This window comes from Artemia franciscana, chromosome 3 (genome assembly GCF_032884065.1).
Source record: "Artemia franciscana chromosome 3, ASM3288406v1, whole genome shotgun sequence".
NCBI lineage: Eukaryota > Metazoa > Arthropoda > Branchiopoda > Anostraca > Artemiidae > Artemia > Artemia franciscana.
In genome coordinates this window covers 33134054-33159933 of record NC_088865.1, presented here as the reverse complement: position 1 = coordinate 33159933, position 25880 = coordinate 33134054, and the positions used below count along the sequence as shown (strand labels likewise).

Genomic DNA, 25880 nt, shown 5'->3' with positions numbered 1-25880 from the left:
TGTTCAATGAAATTATAAATATCAGTTACGTCTGTATTGGCATCTGGCTTACTTTTATTTATTTATTTATTTATGATAATTGTAATGCTTTGCTTAGTTTCCTTCTATTTCTTCGATGGAATACTAGCTGATCTTAGAGAAGAGGCACATGTTTACTTACATGTGAGGGTTAGAGAAAAGATCTTCCTTTGAAATTGATTTAGGTGCTCCCCCTTACTTACCCTGGGTCATTGGGATTGTAGCACCTTGTTGGCGGGAACTGTCAAATCGTTTGAGATCGGACTAGCTTGTTTGTACAACTAAAAGAGAGACGCCAAAGTTTAAACTTTCAGAGCCACTAGTCTCATAAAGTTCGAGATCTAGCTACTGTTGGACACACTCACAGTAAGATTTAGCTAAATCTATTGTGACCCTGCCTTAATACTTATACAAAAGAGATACGCTGCTCCTTTTGTACTTAGTAAAGGTATTCACATGTATAAGCTACATAAAAAGTGATTATAGAGCCAAAGATATACTTACGGGAAGAATAAATGAGGGTACTACCTTTATGCCTGATTTAAAATTAATTCAGAAATTGAATTCCAATTCAAATAAACACAAATCTCTGTTGTTTTGAAAGAGGGATTACTTGGTGATCAGAGAGCCGCAAGTATATTACCCGCACAACTTTTGCGACACTCAGCTTTGCTTTCTAAATTAGAAGTAGGATGAAAAGTTGTATCTGGAAAAAGAAAGGCTTGCTTTATTTCTGATTAGGCGTCTTCAAAGAAAATAGCAGTTGACAGTCGATGTTATAGAAGGAAAATGTTTAATAAACACCTTTTTGATAATGGTATACTCGCTCTCATATGCAATACTATTCTAGTACTTTCTTAATCATTCATATCTTTAACTTTCCTTCTTTCCTTTTTTTTTGGACATGAAGATGAGATCCTAAGTATGTAGTTGCCATAACATGGCCGTTTTAAAATACAGTGGGGGATTCTTTGAGGATTAAAATCAGTTTTTTTTTGTTATGGCTCTATGTTTACCTTGTTTTTATATTTCCTTTTTTCATCCCATATTTCTTCTTCTCTTGTGGGTAACAAAAAGCTTGGGAATATACAGTACTTGTTACTTTTTAGGTCAGAACTTCTGGCGAAGCTGCATCGAATGAAGAAATAATGCGATTTTCGAAACTATTCGAAGACGAGATAACATTAGAGTCTCTGACAAGACCACAACTACTTGCCCTCTGTCGTCTGCTAGAAATCCAACCAATGGGGACGAACAACTTTTTACGGTTTCAACTACAGCTTAAACTAAGAAGCCTAGCTGCTGATGATAAGGTGTTTTTTTCAGATAATTCACATAATGTATTTGTTCTCTCTCTACGGCATACTTTCACTCTTTCGCTCTCTTCTCTCTTTTTTAATCTTGCCTCCTCTGTTTTGGTTTTCCATACTTCTTATTGATTTACTTTTTGTGTTGCTACACGAAGCAAAAAACAGGAGTAATTTTTGGGCCCTAAGTCTAATTTATAGAAAAAAGAAACTGAAAAAGTGGAGCCTGCGAGGAATACTTTTACTAGGGCTTTTGTTATTATCAATTGATTTTATTTTGTCTCTTTAACTTTTAAAAAAGATAATCATTAAAGTGTGTTGACGAAGTGCTGCCTCAAATGGGTCATTAACTGCGATCGGACGCCTGATTACCCGGGCCTTAGTTATCCTGGTAAATGCTCTGCAGTGCCCAACATAAAAACATAGTTTTGCTTACAGAAGAACTTTGGCCTGATTAATCTGTATCCAAAAAAGCTCCAACTAGACGCAAGGTTTGGCTCACGTCTATTTTGGAAATCGAAAAATCCATTGGCCAATTTATAAACACAAAGGAACGCATTCGTCGACACCAAAATAGTTTCTGAATTATTTATCTTGGTCTCAATGCCCTTCATTTCTTCGAAAAGTATAAGAAGTTTCTTTAGCCTATATTCTTTGGCCTGATTAATCTGAACCCAAACAAGGTTTGGCTCATGTCTATTTTGGAAATTGATAGTAGCATAAAAAAAATCCATTGGCGAATGTATAAAAGAAATTGAGGATAGGGGAGTGGGGGTGTCAACGGGTTTTTACTGTTTTGGATATAAATATTCTGGGAACTTGTATGTTTTTGGTAAGAAATCCTATATTCTCTTGGTTGGGATGGGAACTGTTTTTTAAACCTATCTAGGGACTATTTTAAATTATTGCTTCTGAATATGAGCGTAAACTGAGCCATGTAGGATTTATAAGCATTTTAAATAGGGCTGGCTGGATAAGAAGGGTGTACAAATGAGTCGTCCCTCTTTGTTATCCCCCCCCTCGGCCAACCTGTTTGGGTAGAATTCTAGAAAAAACAAAAACACCAAATCTTGCATGATATTGCTTTGTTTGAAATAAATCAAATTAAATCAGTTGAAATTTCAGTTGAGCAAGTCACCTCTTGCATGTAATTTCTTATACAAGGTGCTTACGCTCTCTTGTGTCTATGTAAGAACACTCCTTGTCAGTGACAGTTTATCTCCTTTAGGTAATTCAAAAGGAAGGTTTGGAATCGTTGACAGCGTCTGAGCTACAAGCAGCTTGCCGAGCAAGAGGAATGCGGTCTCATGGATTTCCGGCAGAAAGACTCCGGCAGCAATTGACGCAGTGGTTGGACCTGAGTCTCAACGAAAAAGTGCCACCATCTCTTCTCCTTCTATCACGTACACTTTATCTACCAGAGAGTGTACCTACTACTGATCAGTTGAAAGCAACCATTTCTTCTCTCCCTGAATCAATTGTAAGCATCCATATTCTAATTCGTCCGTATAGTGCCTTCCAGTGTAACTTTACTTTAACTTGCACTAATAAGCTCCTGTTTCAAAAACTTAGACCTGCCTGTGAGACGTAGACGCACAATTTTTTCTTGATTTTTTTTTTTAATAGAATGTGAACCCATTAAGCTAGGAGTAGAAAGTGAGCAACGTGAAGATAAGGAGTAAAAAAGTTGTTGAGTTCCAAGACGAGTTTTCAAATGCTGATATTAAAAGAGGAAAAATGTTCTTGGAACTGATAAAGAAATGTTTTTTTTGTATTACTGAATCAATGACGCTTTTTGACTACTAAAGGCCTTGCGTCAGTCCTGCAGTATGTTTCTACGGCTGGGTTTGGCCTCTGGGTCCCGTATTACCAAGCTGAGGTCAAATCTACTGTGCCACAACAAGATGTTTTCTTGCAGTGACTGCTATCAGAACTTAGTTTATAACTTTTTAGGCGAAGATGGATCAGAAAAAAAACTCGAGGGGATACATTCGTTCGACACTAAAATAGTTTCTGCATTATTTTTCTTGGTATGCCCTTCATTTCCTCGAAAAGTATAAGAAATTTCTTTAGCCTATATTCTTCGTAATCTAAGGGATATGTTATCACCTTTCTCATGATATTTGTCTGGATTAACATTTAACCGAAACCAATGCTTGCGTTAGTCCCAGTGCGACCTATCATTAAGTCATTGTGCTAGTCACATTTTTTGAAAATACAGCTCTCATATCCCCGATTGAATTAGTTGCGTAACTCGAATTTGAAGTAGTACTGATGCTTAGTTTGCTAAAATTATTTAATTGATTCTAGTTTAGTTCGTCATTCCAATTTTTCTTTATCACTTTAAAGATTCTTGAATAGAATATAGAATATATTTATTCATTACAATAGCTGGAGCTATCATGAGCATGTTAGTATTAAAAAAAAATACGACACAAAACAAGAATATAAAAAACTGCATATACTACTTACAGAAGTATTCAAGAGAATAAGGACTAAGACTGGAAAGTCTCGAAATAAGCTGCGTAATTCAAATTCAATATCCAGTCAAAAAACAAAAAACCTTTCTATTATACTATTTTATATTTATTTTACACCATTAATAGCAATATTTACTATTTATTTGTATTACAATCAATTAGTATTTTCTTGCGTTTTCCCTCTATATTGAAGCATTAGACCTACCAAAAAAATATGTCAGACGAACAATAGTATTCTTTGTACTTAGACGCCAAAGTTATGTCCAGTCTTTAGTCTCCATTTGTAATGGTTAATTTCACGCTTTTAACTTGCAGTTGAAAAGTAAGTATCCTATATGCCCCCTAGTTCCAGCGTTAAAAAATAGTTTACAATTAGCTATCAATATTGTTCTCTTTCTGAATACCCCCTTGAAAAAAAAAATGCTGATAAATATTTTAATGGTTTCTCCCTCTAAATTTGGAGTATTGTCAAAAAAATATATCAAATGAATCTGAATATTCTCTCTTTATATCTTCTTGCGTGTAGTTTATGCATGGAGAATCTCTATATAGGGTGATCAGATTATTATTCTCCTTTGTTCATTCATTTTTTCGATCCGGCCGCAGCAAGGTTGGGTGTCAAGCTTGCTACTTGTCTCTGTAAAAAATACTCAGGTACTGAAACGTCTATTTGACGCCCTCTGCGTCAACAATGGCTCTGGAGGATCTTTATCCTTTTTTACGTTTATTTTGCTTTATCAAGAACTTTGTCAAACTAAATGACTAGCTAGGGTTTGTAATAAAGCATATATTTTCACTGTAAACTGAGCTCTGATTGATTGGACCAAATATCCACTTGAGAAAAGAAAATACCTTCTACAAATATCTGTATGCGTTCTTCTGTGAAAAACGGTTGCATAATTGAAAAATACGCACATCAAAAAATAATAATTGTGCTCTCTTTGTATATTTATTTTTCTAATTTTTTTAAAGTACCAAGGACATCAAAATAGACATAATTATCGCCCCCCCCCCCCCGGGTCCATCTCCTACCTGAAAACCCAATTTCCTAAGATTTTTCTTTTGGCTGTTTCAAAATAAAGTTAAGAGGGCAGTGTCATATTTATGAGTTATTATCAGTTATGAGGCAGGCCTGTTGGGCCTATTTGTAAATCCTCGCCTTGTCTGACATTAAAAAATTACTTCGTAGGAAACGTTACTTCATTAATATATTTTGTATTTGTTTTTCTGTTTTGCACTGCAATTATTATTATTTTTTTTTATATGAGAATTGAAAAAATAGGTACTAACAGTATCTCAAGATTCAAGATTCAAGATTTTATTTAAACTTCTGTACAACACACACAATATATAAAAAAAGGGTCAAGCCGGAGACACAAGGTCGATTGACAAAGACCCGGTATAACAATATAGCACACCTATTTGACAGAAAAAAGAAACAAAAACAAATGCATAAAATAAATATCAATAAATCCACGACTCACCACTAGACGGGAACCCACCCACAAAACAACTGACACTCGGCAAATATCAATCCGAAAAACAAAACAAAACAGTGTGCAAGCGAGGGTGACCGATGACTGGCAACTTATTTGAAAAAAAAAAAAAAAAAAAAAAAAAAAAAAAAAAAAAAAAAAAAAAAAAAAAAATGAGCCCACCTTATCAATATCAAACAAACAACTATTCACTTTAAGATTTTTTTTTTTATTACTGATTCTTGAATTTATTTATAAGGATAGAATGAAGTTGCTTTTTAATATGTGGGAGAGATTTACTGCAGTCAATATATGGTAGATAAAAATGCCATGAACCCATGATCGAAAAATATGGCGAGAACCGTGATCTCTCAGTGGTTAATTTCAGGTGCTGCATTCTCCATTTATTACGGGTTTCATAAACATGGTCAGGTTGCTCAGGGAAAAAATTTATCGTACGAAAGTACGGAGGCAGTTCTGAGCGGTTATATTTTACCTTGAATAAAAAAGAATGAAGAGTGAATAACTCTGAAACAGGCAAAATATTAGTTAATAAATATATAGTTTCAGTTTTAGATTTATTTGGATAGGAAGAAGGTGACGGTAAATATCTTTGCAAAATTCGAAGAGCCCGGTTTTGAAGAGTCTGTATCGGTTTTATATGATATTTGAAAGTTGCCAAATAAATTAGGGGACAATACGTAAGATGGGAATGCACCAAGGCAAAATAAATGAGTCGTAGAACTTCATAGGGGAAAAAATGCTGAAGCCTCCTCATTACACCAACTCCTTGGGCAATTTTAACGCGTGATCTATTACAATGTTCTTTATAAGATAGATTTTCATCAATAGTTATACCAAGATACCGGAGTGAAGTTACCCTTTGAATTCGAATATCTGTAGCCTGATCAATTATAGTTGAAATTCCTTTTGCTTTGTGTCCAAGTCTACTATAAATGATGAATTTCATTTTGGCGGCATTCAATGACAAAAGATTAGCTTTTAGCCATACAATCAGCTGGGAAAACACGATTTGCAGCTTCTCTTTGACATCATCTTCCGACTTCCCTGTAAGTGTTGATCCAGTATCATCGGCGAAAAGGACATTCAGGCTGTTGGTTTCTGTTGCTGATGGAAGGTCATTTATGTATATTAGGAAGAGCAGTGGTCTCAGAATTGAACCCTGAGGAACACCAATATTGGGCAATAAGCATGGATCCTAAGCTGTTTTATTGATAATTGTTACTTGGGATCGACCTGTTAGGTAAGATGCGATAAAATCGTGCGCTGGTCCTCGTATCCCGCCATGGCTTAATTTAAACAACAATATTTCGTGACAAATCGTGTCAAATGCCTTCTCAAGATCCAAAAAAATACTTGCCGGAATCATTTTTTTATCAAGACATTCGTGAATAAATTGGACCATTGTCAGGATAGCGTCCTGCGTACTATGTCCCTTTCTAAACCCATACTGATTTTTTGAAAAATAATCATTCGAAATAAGAAAATTATACACTCGATTATAAAAACATCGCTCCATTAATTTAGAAAAGCCTGAAAGAATAGATATCGGTCTGTAATTTGTGCAATCACTCCGGTCAGAGCTTTTATACAGTGGTATCACCTTTGCTTTCTTCAATGAATCCGGAAAAGTTCCTGATCTAAATGACAGATTTATCAAATGACACATTACTTTATTAATACTCGGTAAAACAACTTTCACAATGTTCGTAGACGATTCATCAACCCCCGGGGAATTCCCATTTTTCAAAAGCTTACCAATATTGGCAAGCTCTTTCTCTGTTACCGGTGTTAAAAACATAGATTTTACAGAAGGCTTTACAAGGTATGTACGATAATCACATTGACCATAGGGCAGGTTATGTTGGAGCTTGTTGGCTACCGAGTGTCCAATTGACGCGAAATGCAAATTCATGTAATTAGCTATTTCTAGCTCCCTTTCAATTATATGACCATGAGCGTCCTTTATTTCTGATGGTTTAGAAGTTTTTGGTGATCGATTTAAGCATGAATTGATTAGCTCCCAAGTTTTCTTTGGTGACTTACTTACTTCTCTAAAAGAATCAAAATAAAATTTGGTTTTAGCATTACGTATTATTTTTGAAAGTAGATTTTTGTATTTTTTGAATGTTGTTTTATTTTCTTCGCTTGGGAATGATAACAATTTTTTATAAAGACAGTTTTTTTGTTTTATTGAGGTCAAAAGGGAGGGTGATATCCACGGTTGAATGGGTTGATTATATTTTCCTTTTCGTGTTTTTACTCTGGGGCATGACTCGTCAAAAGCAGCGTTAAATTTTTCGAAGAAATGAGCCATTGCAGAGTTTACGTCTTCAGCATCAAATACACGAGACCAATTGTGATTGATACACATTATCAATCTGACCTTTTTTCAGACGACACCCACAGAAGATGCTATTGCAGAGAAAGAAGGTCGCATTGATAATGTTGTGAGACTGAAACTCATTAAAGAAGAACAAGAAAAGATCAAAGCTGAAAGAGAAGAACAAAAAAAAATGGAAGCAGAGAAAAAGAAAAAGGTAATTTATTCTATAAGTATAGACTGTCTTTAATTAATAACTATTTATAAAGTTCGTACGCAGTTTGACGATTTCAGATTTGTAATTTTTGGTATATCTCATTTCCAGAAATAATCCAGTATTTTATTTTTGTTTGTTTAATGAGGCTCATAAAGTTGTTCAAAGTTCCAGCATAAAATATTACCCAAGATAAACTACGTAAATAGCTGTTGTATACATACACAATAGTATACATAGGGTTTGGTTTCCACTGACGATGGAATTTTTGTCATGGGCAACTTCTATTATTGATGTGAAGGTTGCTGGCCTATCTATCTATCATGTGTATGTATATGTTACAGTGAATGTCCAAAATTCCTTTTTCCCTGCTTGGATTCAATTACCTTTGCGAGTCAGCTTTTTCAGTCTTATGCAAGCTATGATGACAAGAGCTAAAGTTAGATTAGGTTAGATTATGTTAGTTTAGGTTAAATTTGGTTGTAATATCAGGAATGGGCTAAATACCTAACCTAACCTGTTATCATCAAACCTTGCATTAAACTGAGAAAGGTGACTGGCAACGCTGACTAAATCAAAGGAGAAAAAAGGGTATTTAGGACATTCGCCGTTGAATCTCGACATTCACCAATATCGGACATTTACGGTAAAATATATATTAGACAAGACTAAGCCATCCTAGGAAGTTCTACTGATCTCCGTCCAAACGTAGTATTCGTATTTTTCAAGTTTTCTAGAAATTACAAAATAGTGTTATTTCTTATTTTTGAAACTTAAGAAATAGTAGAAGAGCCACAATTTTGTCTATTAGAGTTCTAAGTCTTTTCTTTCCACCGGATTAGAATTTTTTGTTCGTTTTTACTAATTGATGATAATTGCTTGAAAAATTTACTGCTGGTGTGGGAGTTGAACCCATTATTCTCTGGTTACTAGCTGGAAACTCCAACTCTGGATTAACAGACATACGTGGCAATCTTTTCAAAGCTTTTATTATAGAATTCGGTGCTCCAAGCCACTAAAAAAAAACCATAAGAGTTATTTTAACACAGGATATTTTTTTATACAATAAAGAACTAAATATACATAGAAATCCATAGGTTTATAACTACAAACAAGCCAGTGATTTTGTAGCAAAAATTATCCTATGCTATTATTTCAGTTATTCGAAATTTTGTTTTTGATTTTAGGGATTGCCAGAAGTTCTGGTTGATGTCGCTCCTATACTCCAAGATCGTGCAAAAGCTCTTGAACGTAAAAAAGAAGAGGTAAAGATTTCAATATTTGTGTCATAACAACAGCCTATGCTAAAATTGATATTGCAGAGCATTATGATATTGCAGAATGTCATAATGCAATAAGATTCTTCTGTTACAACATAGATGCAAGTTCTAAGATCATTGAATAATTAATAAAAGATAATTATAACTTCAAATATTATTATTATTATTAAATTATTATCAATAGGTAATTATTAAATGATAGACAAGTAATAGGTAATTATTATTAGTAGGTAATAACTAATTAATTATTAGGATAAATAATAAAACAAGAGGATAAAACTAGTTGAAAAAGAACTTAATTATTCTGTTGAGAAATAATCCTCTTGTTTGCATCAAATGTAGTTATTCATTTGTGTTTTGTATTTAATGTAAATTAACATTTTATTTTCCTTAAATTCAACTCATTTATTAAAGCTAAAACGACTTTGCACAATACAGTAATGAAGCCCCAGAATGTAAAACCTAGGGGAGCCCATAAAAAGGTACAATAAAGCCCTAGAACACTACTACTAACAATTCACCGCAACACCAAGCCACCTGAGGCAAGCACAGCTGCGCATGTTCCTCTTCCAATCTAATCTATTTAAAGGCTCCCTCTTGACACCCTCTCAGGAAGTTCCCATTTCCCTTAAATATTTCTTTACCACATCCTTCCACCTCGACCACGGACGACCTGCTTTTCGTTTAGCCCTAGACGGTTGGCTAGACGATAAGGATAATCTTTGACAATCTGTTATCTTTCATCCGCAGAATGTGCCCTAACCATCTCAACCTTTCTCTCATTATAGCCCTAGAAAGCGAGAGTGAACCACTCTTAAAGCCTGAGAACATAATTTTAATAGCTGAAAACTCACCGACAACTATTTGGAAGACATGTAAAATAAGGTTTTGGAGCTAATGTAAAGTTGTACCTGATTAGATATTATATAATTGCGATAATTCATTTTTGGCAAATAGTAGAGCTTTGGTTGGTAAGAGAAGACTTAAATTGAAATTCTAAACTTCCAAACTTCCAAGTTAAGATAAATTACTCTCTCAGTAAACGTAGGAAAAATTAAGTAAAACTAAAGGAAGGCCATGGTAGTGTATGACTATGAAAGGCAAATAATTTTGTCCTCTATACATTAATAGGAGTAAGGAGGTCAATGTCTGCATAGATGGTAGGGTTTTTAATGCCCGGTAAACGGAAAATAGCTTTAACTGCTTGATTTCGAGTAGATTCGTAACACTTGAAGTCTTGTGTAACAGTTTACCCATAATTCATGGTAATAAGACAATTAAAGGCAGACAAAAGCATGAAAATGCTACTACCTCTAATCATCTGTATACACTAAGAATGCCACTGACGAGCAATGGCAGAATGAGCATGCATAAAGGTACTTCTAAAGTTATAAAACAATTTAATTAAGCAGCAATGATCTGTCTGCTCTTTAATTTCTTCTCCCTTTTCCTTCGTGTAATACATGATTAATTAATCATCTAAAAATTATCAACCAGTATTTAGAACTTGACCTAGCTATATAGAAAGTAGCTTGAGATGTTCCCATGTCGAATCTTTAGAATAATTCCCAAGCTTATTATTCTTGAAAGTATGAAAGTACATGGAAGATTAAATCGGATTGTACAAATATAATTGAATTTTTGTCTTCTGTTGCAAAACAATTTAAATGTTCGTATCTGCTTACAACATATGATGTAGGCATTTGATTTTCACTTGACAGAGGTTAGTCGTATTAATTGTATCTCTGTTGAAAATAAATATTGATCGCACCATTTCTCCTTAATTGTGCGTGATCGCTGTATGTCAAGTTTCTCCCGTCCTATGGTGTGTTCTTTCATCTTAAAGGCAACATTTTTTTATCGCTAAATAGCCGAGACTCAGCCTTATGCATGTACGCCATTGCATTTTGAAATTTACTTCTGCACTTTTTATGTTGAAAATACTATTATAATTCCTTGAGGAAGTGTTTTGTTCTTTTTTAAAAAGTTTAGATCATTTTCTAAGCAATATCAAAATTGTGACTAATTGAATGGATAGTCTGATACTAATTAATTTAACGATATGAATATCTTGTCCTTTTGGTAAAAGTTACAGCTGTAGATGTGCCGCAAAATCCTGTATATCACGGGGAATTTAAACCAGACGTTGAAATTTGTGTTTTATTTTTAGGAGTTTTCCAGTGATGATCTAGCTGCCTTAGAGGATGCACTGGAGAACGTAGGTGTTGAGAAAAGAAAGTTGCTCCTTGAAAAGGAAGAGCTTAGTGAAATTAAAAAAGAACTTCAGGACTATGAAGAGGTAAGAAACACATTTTGTTTAGGGACATTCACACCTGGGAAGGGCACCTGTTTTTGGATACATTTGCTAACGCATGGTTCGGAAATAGTTCCTAAAGTCCCTTATGTGGCTGATCCATTCCAAGTCCCTTTTTGTGTAGAAAGTCCCTTGACTCTCCCAAAAGTCCCTAAAATTCCCTATTTGGGAGCATGGTATATCTGAAATTTAAGCATGATATATTTGAAAGATTCTATTTAGATTATATGAAACCTCCACATATCTGGCTGTGCTGATCTCTTGGTTATGGTGTCTTAGTTCAGCAAGGAGCAGTAAAACAGTGGGAACTGTGTCTGTGGTCAAAGTGTCTATTAACTGTTGTAAACAAAGGCAGCTAATAACGGCACAAAATTGGCCTTTATGTTGGGTGCAAAAGATGGATCACACTGTGTTACCAATCAAGGTTAGAGAGTAATATTGGTCTATAGGGTGGCTGGGATGGAGTGGCCATATTGTGGTGGCTCAAGGAAAGATAATATCTTCTAGCTTCATGAAATGAATCATACCAATTTAAATTTGTTCAAATTAAATTGTATTCCAATGGTACAAATTATATATCCTTTTCCTCTAAAGGTTAGTTGGTAAACTAATAGCAGGTTGAGTGGGAAGAGAAGGGTACCATGGGTAGAACATTCAGATGCCAAATTCTTGGACTCGGTGTTTTCTGATGAATTAAACCTAGTTCTCTTTAGTCTATTTAGAAAAGAGTGCAAATTTTGTTGATCCTGGTTAAGTAAGGAAGACATGAGTGGCAGAATGATAAATGAATGGTGTAGGATTGGTAATGATGAGTTTTCTCTTTACTGCAAAATTTGCGAAAAAAAACCTTAGCTGTCACAAAGCTGTCTCAGCAGGATATATTACCGATATGCGCTGATTCAATTTACCTGGCTATTAAAAGGCTTAAGTCTAAGTCAGTTGACACCGATGGAATATCAGTGAATCATTTAAAACCTGATTGCCCCCCTTTAATATCACATTTACAACTACTTTTTCAAATGTATTTGTGTTGTTCTGTTGTGCCGGACAGTTTCTTGTGTGGCACAGTTACTTCTATTTTAAAAAGGGGGAAAGATCCATTTTCATGTTCATCTTATCGTCCTATCACTGTTTCTTGTACCTTAAGCAAAGTCCTTGAGTATTTACTTCTCCCTTCTATAACAGGTAATATGAAAAAAACTTCGTTTTCTTAAAGAGTTAAAGAGGCTGCGTCCCAAAGTCAAACCTTAAAACGTACAGGAATTAGGAGAGGCAGTTGGGGGGCTGCCGCCCCCCAAACCCCCCGCTTTTAAAGACTCTTTTGTACAGGTTTTTTGTTGTGGGGGGACTTCATTGTTACTAATTACTAGTTTCGGCGCAATGGTTCTCTTGTCCTCTTGTGTTTAACATTTTTCGAAGTTATTCCATTATTCATTCATTTCAATTTTTTGCTAATTAAAAGAGGGCCTTTCCGAAGCCAAGAGCGGGGGGTTAGGGGGGCGGCAGCCCCCCACAACCAAAAACCTGTACAAAAGTCTAATTCCTAATTCCTCTACGTTTTAAGGTTCGACTTTGGGACGCAGCCTCTTTAAGTCTTTAAGAAAACGAAGTTTTTTTCATATTATTTCTGTACGTTTTTCTACAATCCATGGCGGATGTAATTTAATAATAATTTTCCATGTTTATTTTCTCGCTTTCTGTATCAATAAATTCAAACTGACAGAATTATCTAATTTTGATAATTTTAATAGTTTAGCAGCTTAATTAGAAATTTAGCAGCTAGTGGTTTTTACCCACCCGCCTCCGGTTTATGGGCCCAGCGCGCTTCCGCTGCGCCAAGCTGCTGTTATGCTTGTTATCAAACAAGTTATTACAATAGAAAATTTCACCAACGGCTTCAATTAGGAAATCAATTTAAATGGTTCTTTTAACTTGCATCCATCAAGCCTTACCCCCGCTTCAGTATAAATTCTTGTGAATATTCCAGTATGTAATTCTGATCACATGTGTTCCATGTTTATTTTCTCCCTTTCTGTATCAATAAATTCAAACTGACAAAATTACCTAATTTTACAAATTTTAAAAAGTTAGCAGCTAGCGGTTTCGATCCACCGACCTCTGGGTTATGGGCCCAGCACGCTTCCGCTGCGCCAAGCTGCTGTTAGTGTAAGAATTTTTCAAACAAGTGATGTTATTACTAGAGAAAATTTTACCTTCAATGGGGAAATGGGCTTTTCTAAGCTAGAAAATCGGGGGGTTAAGATTTTCCGACGAAACTTTCCAGGAAAATTACTCGGAGAATTCCGCGTCGAATGAGTTTTCGTACACCCAGATCTGATGTCGGCTGTGACCTGTAGGCGTGGCAGAAAAAAAAGGGTTTCTGTCATTTTTCTCAAATAAAAATTTTACGAATTAAGACAGAATTTTTTGAAGCTTTCAGTCAGTCTCATCATGTCGAGCTGATCATTTTGATGTACTTGATGTTGAAATTCGTAACTTTTAACAACAAAAAACTTAACATGGGCTCTTATGGGGAAATGGGGTTTTTCTAAGCTAGAAAATCGGGGGGTTAAGATTTTCAGACGAAACTTTCAAGCAAAATTACTCGGAGAATTCCGCGTCGAATGAGCCTTCGTACACCCAGATCCGATGTCGGCTGTGACCTGTAGGTGTGGCGAAAAATAAAAGAACATGAACATTAAGTGGCTATGCGTGGTTTCTGGAAAACAGGGAATGAGGTATTTCGCGGATAAGCTCCTGGGCCCTAGGGAACCTTAACTTGTGAATTTCAGCCCGATCGGACAACGTTAAAGGGGGGGGGGGTGGGGTTGGGTGGTCGAAACTTTCGGCAGATTTTCCCCATGAAGGAAAAGTTGGAGGGGGGTGAAATTTGGCAGGTTTCTTAGTTGGAGCTCGGGCTACGAAATGCATCCCTCCCCATCCCTCTGCGACCACTGGAACCGAAGATCGCTTAACATTGTCGTGGTTCGCCTCTTTAAAGAGGCACGAGTGTGCCTCCTTGATAATATAAATTTTGAGTTAACCAGTTTGGGTTTCAGTGTGGTCTGGGATGTCAGCATGCCCATAAATTACTTTCTACTCTGCTTTCTGATGCTTCAGGGAAGGGCTATGATCTTTATTTTTGTTCTTTAGATCTATCTAAGGCTTTTGATTCTGTAGTTCACTCCCAAGCCCTGGTTTCTTTGCTTAAATGTGGAGTGAATGTTTCTATTGTTTCTTTATTAAAATTTTGGTATGGTCATTATTTCCTTCATGTTAAGTCTTCTCCTTCTGATCCTTCTACGCTAAAGATCTCCGTAAGACAAGGTGTGAGACGAGGTGGAGTTTTATCTCCATCAATTTTCAAAATTTGTATTGCTGATATTTTAAATAGTCTTCCAACAACTTACCTTTTAGGTAGTTCAAATGTGTCACATCTTGCTTATGCACGATATTCTTCTCATTAGTAGAACTAAATCTGGGCTTTCGGCTTCTGTTCGTTCTATCTCTACTGCTTTTATTTTGGTCCTTTTCCTAACCAATCTTCTAGACTTAATTGTTCCGAATTTAGCGTTCCGTGCGTGATTTCTTTAAGGTGGTTGGGCATTACCCTTACTACCAATTTAGGCTCTTTTCGTAATAAAATTGTTTCTGAGGCTAAGGTTAAACTTCAAGTGGGTTACTCTAAAATTGTTTCGAACAGGGGGAAATACAACCGCAAAACCCTTTCACAAATTTATTCTTGCTTTTGTGATCACTCGGTTTTATATCTTTCTGGATTGTATCCCGTTTTAAAAAGAAAAGATTTAAAGGCTCTCAAGTCATCTTATTTTCGTTTCCTTCGTTTTTTGTTGTATCTTCCTCCCTGGTACAAGAACAGTGATATGGTAACAAATTTCGGGGCTCCAGATTTATTAAATAAACTTAAAGTGCTACACCAGAAACTATCCGACTCGATACATTTTACTATTAACCCTTTTCATGATCTTCTAAAATGTTTTCTACAATACTTTAATGTGTTATCAGAAGTTGTTTTTTGTTTGTTTTTCTGTATGTTTGTTTTTATATTCCGCTGTTTCAAGTGGGTCACAAATAAATTATTAATATTATTATTAAAGGCTTTTCCATCTCGAATCAGCATGCTTCATCAGATGAGCTCAAGAAACAGGCTACAATCCATCTCAATCTATTATAGTTATGATTTTGTGGATCTGCTAGGTAACAGTCCCAGTCAGAAGAGCTATCAGCTAGCAATGGAAGTAAAATTCTTGAGATGTTTTGTGACAAAACTGCAATGCTGCAAGGCTGCAATGCTACGTACAAAGCGGAAATCATCTGGGTACTCCTTGCAAGCTTCTATGTCTGCAGCTCTGTGTGATTGATTAATTGATGTCTGTCAAGTAACGTTTCCTACTAAGCTACCACCCAGGATGTCAATGAGTTCAAAGAAAGTTATGTACTTGATAACTGATGCACTTCACTCATACTATAAACAGAATCTTATATAGGACATAGGTGAAGCTCACTTTTTTTGAATATGACAAAACTACAAACAGTGGAGGAAAAAAGGGCTAAAGACTAGATTGTACTTTTGGTCCTGTTGAAGAAATCAGTTTTTGAGCCACAATCTCGTGACGTATGTCATGGGACATGTAGCTGGTGATGATATTATAAGAAAAATTGATATCATCAGTTTAGAGCTAGATTTTACCTCTTGAAAGACTAATAATAATAGGTATCGATGGGCGTAATGTCAACTAAAAGATGTAGTTGCAAACGAATGCATTGAAGAAGAAAAAGTCTTTGAAAGAGCTGATAAAAACATTCAAACGTGTAATGTCAATGTTGTGCACAATGCATTTAGGAAAGGGCTCCAGGAATTTTGCAAGGAGTCATCCAACTTTGTTGTCATCTTGAGGCTTTTCGAGAGATTTCTGAATTTTTTGGGAGATTTTCGGATTTCTAAGGATTTTTGAGAATGCCAGAAAAAAAGGTGTCCTTTTACTATAGTTTCATTCAGTACTTCCCAACAAGGTGGCTGACGTTGGATCATGCTTTTCGCCAAGTGGTTGATCAGTGGCTGGCACTCTCGGAATATTTTTTGCATTATGTGCCATTGAAGAGACATTTGAAGATTGTCATGTCGTCAGAAAAATACCTCAAGATTGTAAGCTACTTAAAAAGGAAAGATATGCTTGCAGAATTCAAATTTGTGGGCTCCTAGTCGGAGCTTTTTGCGAAATTCCCAGCTGTATTTCAAAAGAACAGTCCCCCTGTGCACACTTTTCATGCAAAGCTGAAAAACTTACTTTTACTGTTTTGGCGAGACCTTTGAAGCCCAAGCTTTCTTATGTCTGCTGATGAAAATTTCTACTAGTTTTCTAGATAACTTGGACAACTATTTGCAGGACACTATTCTATGTGAAAAGGTTGAGCTTGCTTTAGATGCTCAGAAACTTGCCTTGGCAGATAAACAGAAAATCCGTCAAAGGGCGCGAAGGCATTTCAAGGCAACTGCCAATTCTTGATCAGGAAGTACCCCTCTCTTCTAATAGCCTTCTCGAAGTGCTTAGGTGCCTGAATCGCATGGAAAGGAAACGAGCCAGAAGTCTATAAGATATAGTTGTGCTAAAGAGATCCCATCAGGAGTAAGTGCTGATGATGTTAAAAGTGAGTGGATATTGATGCAAGCCGAGGACCCAGTAGAACCGACGCCGTCACGCATCAACCATTACTGGTATCAAATCGTCTCTATGACGGATGGTTTTGGTGGGCAAAGTATACGCTTTTGTCGAAGCTTGTAAAAGCTTCGTTGAATTATTGTCGCATGGTAGTACTGACGTAGAGAGGGGCCTCCATATCAAAAAGATTTCTGAATGCAAAACTGTATGTAATTGACGAATTGAACACATGGAGGCAAACCCAAAAAGTTGGATTGTTCAAATACCAAGACTGTTTGGGGAACAAGGCAAAAGAACAAGCTGCTTTACATAGCGTCCAAGACAAAGAGAAAGAAAGAGAGCTTATCTTAGTTGACATATCTAATAAAAAAAGAGCTAGACAGACTTGAGGAATAATTTCAAGAAAAGTGGGCATCATAAATAAAAAAAGAATAATTGTTGATGCCCTCTTGAAAGAGGCCACCGATAGCTTACAGAGAGTGGTGGCTTCAAAGGATTCTGTGGATATCGCCTTGGCCAATTCCCTGCTAGAAGGTGCCGTGAAAATGCGAGAAGACGAAAAAACGGAACAGATGAATAAGAGCAGTCTAAGATGGACGCACTAAAGAGGAAGTTGAACCAGATAAGCAAGTTCCCCAGTCTCTCAAAGAAGTCAAAGAGGTGAATTAGTTAGCTTGCAAGCTGAAGTCTTATGGATTGCTTTTAATTGTTTCTAGTCTTGAAGTTGCTTCTTTTTTTTTAATAAACATAATTGAAAGTTTGAATAAAAAGAAAATGGAAAAACAAAGACCAATGACCCGTCTCCATGAAAAATGAGCTCCTTCCGAGGCTCATGTTAATCATAATTCTTAGGGTGACTTGGCCACCGTTTCTTATTCATGAGCAGAGGAATATTTTGACCATGAATGGCAATCAAAATCCCTTCTCACTCTGGTCCCTCTTTTCCCTCCTAAAAGTCCCTTGACAGGTCGTCAAGTCCCTTTTTTAATGAGCACGAATCATTCCGAGACCTGCTACTGGCAAAAGTGCTATTGACCTTTTTGATTACTTGAAATTTTATGAACGTTCTTTAACCTTATTAATGAAAGTTTTATTAACGAGTAATTCTGATTTTCCCTTCTCTTCTTCACCTGATTAGTTTCAATTCCTTTTTTCTTATTGTTAGACGTTTTGGTTCTTTTCTGGTTTTTGTCGTTGAACATGGATCGTTTGACGCATCTAAAGATCTTAGCGGTCTTTTTTTCATCTTCGGTGGCCGGCGTCCCCCCTGGAAAATAACCCCATACGGAATATATCCTTCCACAAAAAAATCACGCGAAATATCCCCCTCCTGGAAAATTACTCCCACGCAGCTGGTTTTTCTCCAATCCCTTTGGACTTGAAAAAAGGACTAGAAATCTCAATTTCTGATCTAGTGAGCACGCCCCAAGTTTCTTTGACCTTTAGGTGGAGGTGTGTGGATAAGGAAGGGGCAATCCCCCTCCTGTACGGAATAAATTCTGCTTATTTTGGGGCTTAGTGTTATTCTTCGCTTTCAGAATAACAGCGTAGACCAGAGATATACCCAGAAATCATAACGGAGCAGATATGAATTACACATTTTTGACGCGTTTTTAAAAGTTTATTTTGTACTCCCCCCCCCCCCAAAAAAAAAAAAAAACTTCGCTGGAAAATACCCTTTTGCTGGCTTTTTGTTGGGAAAATTTTCACGGAGGGGGATTCCCGGCATGATTTTAGAAACAATAAGAAATTAGTCTTTTTCAAATAAAAGTGCGCAAGAAACATTTTTCACCTGAGATCGTCCGCAAGAAAGTTTCTGGGTGGAATTTTCAGCTAGAATAGAATTGTCTTGGAGATATTTCCCTGGATGGGGGGGAGTATTTTTACGTGAAAAGAGCTTTCCACTGTGGAATTTCTCTGTGGGGGAAGGAATTTGACATGGAGGAGAGCCAGATCTCCGGGTATTATTTGAGAACGATTAGAATTAATTTTTTTTTTTAAGTTTTTTTTTTTAATTAAAAGTAAGAGCAACATCAAAACTTAAAATGGACAGAAATTATTACGTATACTTTAGTATAGTTTAGTATATAGTATATGCATATAGTTTACTATAATCTAGCACTAGCTTTTATACTATAGTATAGTATAATTTCCCAAGTCTTTAAGAAAGACTTCTGAAACATAATGACCGTTTAATAAGAACAATAAGCTTTTTTTAGTTTCTAATCCCTAGTTATGAAAGAGTGTCGGTGGGTGCAGAGTGGAGACAGGGGATGGTGCTTGAAACCCCTTTGAGGAAGCCGGATTTCTCGGCATGACTTGATTAACAATCAGAAATTAAAATTTAGAAAAATAAGTATTTTCAGCTCAAGATTAAAATAGTAACCAAAACTCTAAAAAACTGGTTTTTAATATTAATAGATGCATAAAAAAACAACAAATTATTAAGCCGATATATGACATATAACATTCATAAATTTTAGTGTTACCCACCAAAAGTTACGGGCCTGACAAAATTTTTCCGATTTCTGAAATAGGGGGAATACCCCCTAAAATTCAAGGAATCTTAATAAATATAATACAATCGTATTCAGCGTACCAGAGAACCCTACTGTAGAAGTTTCAAGCTCATGTCTGTAAAAACGATGCGTGTTTATTTATTTACTTTTTTGTATTTTCCCAGGGTGAATCGTATTGAAATAATGGTCCTAGAAGATCAGGAGAGGGTTTTCAGGAACAATTGGATACTTTTCAGGAACAGTGGAATGCTAAACTAGAGAGTTTGAAATTCGACAAGACGGGATATTGGATGGAATAATTATTTAAGAGTGTTTACTGAAACACGAGGGCCACTTAATTAGAATAGAATTTTTTTAAAGTGCTAACATGTTTAACGTAAAGAACAAGTTAATAAGGAGGGGGCAACTCTTCATACACGGAATAAGTTTCCCAAAATTAATATGCAAATTTGGTTTTAATTTTTCATATACGGTGAGCCAAATTCGAACCTGGTTTAATTGAAAAACGTTCAGAAATTAAATAAAAACAAAAATCTTTTTACTGAAAGTAAAGGTATTATTAAAACTTAAAACGAACAGAAATTATTCCGTATATAAAAAGGACTGTTCCTTCTTCAACGCCTCGCTCGTTACGCTAAATTTTTCATTGTTTTAGAAAGTAGAGTTGTGACAAAGAGTGGAACTACAGTGTAAAGAACGAGGCGTGGAAGAGAAAACAACCCCTTTCATATACAGAATAATTTCTGTTCGTTTTAAGTTTTAGCGTTGTTCCCTACTTTCGGTTCAACAAAGACCTGTTTTTTTTTTTTTTTTTTTTTTTTTTTTTTTTTTTTTTTTTTTTTTTTTTAATTAATTCAAAAGAGAAAAGCCTATTGCTTATTGCTTACACATAGCATTTGTTATTGGGAAGTAAACAGACATTTTTTGGGGAGGCGAATTTTCAGTGGTGTGATGTGGGGGTTACCCCCTCTTAAATACTTCGCTCTTTATGCTACAGTATGACTTTCTATCCCAATCCTTTACGAACAACAAGTGAAATACAAGGTTTATTAAATTAGAATAAGAAGCTTTTTGAAATTCTAAATAACGTTAGCATGAAGAGCGAGGTATTGTGGAAGGAGTATCCGGCTCTTGGTTCTTGGCGTTTACCCTCCCCCAGGGAAAATACCCGCTGGAACGCCCCCTGGAGAATACCCCCCGCCGGGAAAGTACCCCTTCGGAAATACCCCCCCCCCCTTCTGTGGAAAATACCCCCGTGGAAAATTTTATTTGAGTTTCGTTTTTGTTTCGTTTTTTCCGTAGGGGGAAGGAATTTTGGTACTTGTGTATTACGCGCCACTCACTCAAGTTTACGCTGTGTAAAACTCGAGAACAAACCAGTGTCTTTGTTAGTTTCCTTCGGCTTAGCGCGAGACAAGGCAAAGACAAGTAACAGAATAGATGGGAAATATATAATTTGGGCGATATATTTGCACATAAGGAGAGAGGAGGTAACGTATTTAGATAGTTTAAAGTCAGAAAACAATTCTTACTTCAGAATATGCAGAATAATTGTATCTAACACATTTTGCATGCAGACCCGCTATGCTTTACCCCCCCCCCTCTAATGTGCAAATATATAGCCCAAATTATTCAATGGCCTCAGGCAGTTTGGTGCTGCGATGAGTTGTTAGTAGTAGTAGTAGTAGTAGTAGCATTGAATATTATAAATATTTTAATTACAAATACTGAATTATTGGAAACATCAATACCGGCCCGGAAGTATTGCGGTTTCAGACAATTTTTCGTGTGGAGATGTTCCGGCGGAATTATCTGGGGGCCATTTTCCGCGTGTTTTGATTTCTTGGAAATGATATCGAATGGAGCATTTCTGGAGTGATCTAGAAATTGATTAGACATTAAAGTCTTATTCAAACGAAAGAATGGCAAGGAGAATTTTTCAGGCTGAATTGCCCGCAAGCAATTTTACAGGGATGTGGAATTCTCAGTGAAGATGGAACTGTCTGGAAGGAATTTGGCGGGGGGGAGGTTTACTTTATATTGGATTAAATTTCACAGAAGGAGATTTCTGTGTGGTGAAGGGTTGCTCCCTCCATATGTAAATGGTGTTCCCCTCCTTAATACCTTGCTCTTTACGCTAAAGTTTGACTGTTTGTACCAATTTTTTTAGACCGTTTAGTGAAAAATGAAAGTTTTTTTTAACTAGAATAGGAAGCATTTTAAAGGGCTAACAGCTTTAGCGTAAAGAGTAAGGTAATGAGGAGGGGATAACCATTCATATAAGGAAAAATCTTCCAAAATTAATTTGCAGATTTGGCTTCCATTTTTCATGCACATTAAGCCAAATTCGAACCTGCATTAGTTGAAATACGTTCAGAAGTTTTTTTTTAACTGAAAATTAAGGAGCAACATTAAAACTTAAAACGAACAGAAATATTTCCGTATATGAAAAGGGTTGTCCCCTCCTCAACGCATCCTTTACGCTAAAGTGTTTATTTTTTTTAAAAGTATAGTTACGACAAAGAGTCAAACTTAGTGTAAAGAGCGAGGTGTTGAAGAGGGAACAGCACCGTTCTTATACGGAATAATTTCTTTTCGTTTTAGATTTTAGTATCGTTCCTTGCTTTCAGTCAAAAACCTTACACATAGCATTTGTTATTGAGAAGTAACTAGACACATTTCGGGAGGTGAAATATTTCGCTTTTTTGCTGAAGTATGATTTTGTATCCCAATCCCTTACGAACAAAAAGTAAAACACAATGTTCGTTATATTAGAATAAGATAGCTTTTTGAACTTTCTAAATAATGTTAGCGTGAAGAGCAAGGTATTGTGGAGGGGGTATCCTCCCCATGTAATAATTTCTGTTCTTTAAGTTTTTCTGTTCTCAAAGACACAAAAAATTATTTAAAATGCTGCTAATTTCACGCTTTGGATGCGTGAGCTAATTGTATATAGGCAGTTAGATTGCCTTTATCAACATTGCGTTAATCAGCTATGCAAGGGTGAAGCGTTACGTAAATTATGCAAATAAGGTACAAAATATTGCTGAGGTTCTGACCATAACTGATTTGGCAATTCTGATTGAAGCTTGGTATTGTAAACCAAAAGCCAGAAAACTTTCAAGCATCTTCGTTTGTCAAACTGTGGGCAGATTTTATTATTGGCTCCTCAACAGATTTTATTTTAATCTATGTAAAAATGCAACCCCCCCCCCTTTCTCCCTTTTTCATGACAAATTGTGTTTTATTAAGATTCTGGTACTTAATGTACAAAGAGCCCTTCGGACATGGCAGTCATTTTGATCACTTAAAGTTGATTAATTTGATTTTTTCATTCGTTAACGTAGTATGGCTATGCTGTTTGACCTATGTGATTGTATGGATGAGTAGGGTTAAGACCTCATTCAAGTACTGATCTATATTAATTACTAATGTAGGAAAACAGTCTTCCTTTTCTCCTTCTGTCTTCCTTTTTTTTATGTGTTTGTGCCGTTGCATTGGTGATTTCTTTTTTCATTATATCTTAAACGATATTATTTGCTTGGCCATTTTGCAATCTAGAACCAAAAATAGTTTACGAAAGGTAAGGAAGACTTTTTGGAAAAAAGTCGTTTCTTCGTTTTTAAGGAAAACTTTTTTGCCCCGTTGGAGTCAAATTTTTCCTTGAGTTTGTACTTTGTACTGAATAATTGCTTTGCAAATCTCTACCGCTAAAATGTAACTTTTCAGAAAGAGTTGCGCTACTCGCAAGGCACTTTTTCCCCTTCAGAAAGAGTTGCGCTACTCGCAAGGCACTTTTTCCCCTTCAGAAAGAGTTGCGCTACTCGCAAGGCACTTTTTCCCCCTATCTTATTAGGAAAACTTTCTTGGCCCATCGTAGTCAAATTTTTCTGGCACCAAATAATAATCTCAGTGCTTGGATTTTTGGATTCTCAAATATATTTTTTTGTTGATTTGGTAGCATAGATCTTTTGCGAATTTTCCCAATTTGATGGATTAAATAGTTCCTCTAAATTTAAACCATCGTCCCTTTAGTAAATCCGTATGCCCTCCTGTGCTCTGTGCTTCTTCTCTTTTTTGTGTGTATGTAATCAGCAGATTTTGTTAATTTGTCTCGAATGCTTGAAAAAAGAAAAACAATACTCTTTATGAGGTTCAAACTGAAAATTCAACAAACTAAAAGAATTTATTTCCTTAGCTCAGAAGCTCTTTGAGAAATAACTTAGTTGAGTATTTTAAAAGAAAAAAAAAATGATAAGACAGTATTACTAATATTATTAACTCACTCCAGTGAGAGCTGGCGTCCGCCGGAATAATTCACCCTTGAAACTTCCCCCTCAGAAAATTCTACTACGTTCAAAATTGAGCAGCCACAGAGAAAGATCAAAATAGGTGCCTCAAAAATTAGATCAGATGTCCTAAGGGCTAATAAAAGGACCAGTTATCAAAAATAGGCTTAGGACAGGGACTGCTTGGTCTCCAACCATTTTCGACTCATCAAAAAGGACTAGAACGCTGAATTTTGGATTGAATGAGAATCCTCCAAAATTTCTACGACCACGAGGGGAAGATTGGGAATGCAGAAGAGGCAGTCCCCCTGCTGTACGGAATAAATTCTGCTAATTTTGGGGTCTAATGCTTCTCTTTACTTTCATAATAACAGCGTTGACTCGACATTTTCCCAGAAATCAAGAGCGATTAAATATCAGTTTTTAACTTCATCCCCCCGCCCCTTCCTTAGAACTAATTCCATATTTACCCGAAGGCCTAATGAGAGTTCGGATGTTTTGTCATTAAAATGCACACTTTGATGCATCTGCCCGCATCCCTAACAACAAAACAATCAGAGAACCCTACTGTAGAGATTTATAGCTCTCATATGCAAATGTTAGTACATTTTTTCACCAAAGAAAGTTCATGGATCACTTTCCAGGTATAAAAAGGGACCAATCAAAAAAATTTTCTAGGACACGGCTGGCTGGTTTTCCCATCACTTTCGATATAAAAAAGGACTAGAACTCTCAATGCATTCAATTTTCGACCACCCTTCCTATAAAATTCGTATTTCGTAACAATAGGCGACTTGCATAGCTTACAGTCTTTGCCCCGGGGGCTGGAAGGGGGGATGTCAAACCCGGAGGCAAGGTTATTCGACTTTTGGACTATTTCAAATCAAATAAGCTATCTGAAAATTTTGATCGGATACGTTTGGGGAAAAAACGGTGTGGATGGTGGCTTGTTGCCCTCCAGTCACTTTTTATTCTTAAAAAGGGCACTATAACTTTTAATTTGCAATTGAATGAGCCTCCCCCGAAGTTTATGTGACCATTCCTTCCATATAAAGTGCCTCTGGAAGAAAAATATTAATACATTGAACCCTTCTGGGTCTACTATTGGCTAGGCTGTAGCATTGCCTCTGATTTAAACGGGTAAATAGAACTTTTACTTTCTCTTCTAATAACCATCCGAAATTATCCAGGTGGAATATGGGGGGGGGGTCGGCGATAGAGAATTTTCGGGAGGTGCCTAGACCCCACTCTAGCACCAGCTGCCTGAGGCCAACACAGCTATGCATGCTAGTCCTCCATCCCGATCTATTCAAAGCTTCCCTCTTTAACCCCCCCCCCCCGGGAAGTTTCATTCCCCTTAAATTCTTCCTTATGATGGGACGACCTACTTTTCGCTTGGTCCTAGATGGATGGCCACTAGATAATTTCGGTATTAGATTTTAGAGTTTAAGGATAAACAAAGTGTGATTATATTAATCGTCTATATTTATTTGGAAGTATTTTATAAAGGCAAATAGTGGCAGGTTACGTATAAATGATTCCTTAGACACGGTGCCGTTCCACTTGCAATTGGAACGAAAACATATGAAAAGCGGGCAAAGTTTTTTAGTAAGACAGGAAAAACAGAATGATAAAGCTATTTGTACAAAAATAATAACAAAAGTCGGAATATTTCGACTTCACATCCGGAAGCTCTCATCAACGGGGAAAAGACCCAGCAAACCAACTTAACAAAACATACGAAAAAAAGAAAACACACAAATGCTATAGAAAACAGAAAAGAAACGAAAGGAAACTCACATTTAAACAAAATTTAAATAAAAATCCAATATTGGATTAGAAATTCAAAATATGATATTAAGTTTTTTTTTGTACTGCACTTGTTTATTTCCTTCCGGATGTGAAGCCGAAATATTCGGACCTTTATTATTATTTTGTATAAGTAAGTTTTTTTTATTC

At 36.1% G+C, this 25880-nt stretch overlaps 1 protein-coding gene across 4 annotated transcripts in view; it reads left to right on the top strand.

The window, feature by feature from the left end:
* The window catches only part of LOC136025187 (LETM1 domain-containing protein LETM2, mitochondrial-like), an 81970-nt gene that overhangs the window by 44152 nt on the left and 11938 nt on the right, over positions 1 to 25880 (top strand). For all 4 annotated transcript variants that reach the window (XR_010617035.1, XM_065700980.1, XM_065700981.1 and 1 more), the window contains exons 5-9: positions 1128 to 1331; positions 2554 to 2805; positions 7698 to 7841; positions 9026 to 9103; positions 11289 to 11417. Coding sequence is in view for 3 of the 4 variants with exons in the window: in XM_065700980.1 (XP_065557052.1) it covers positions 1128 to 1331; positions 2554 to 2805; positions 7698 to 7841; positions 9026 to 9103; positions 11289 to 11417 (807 nt within the window). In the remaining variant the exon portion in view is untranslated. The remainder of the gene's footprint in view (positions 1 to 1127; positions 1332 to 2553; positions 2806 to 7697; positions 7842 to 9025; positions 9104 to 11288; positions 11418 to 25880) is intronic.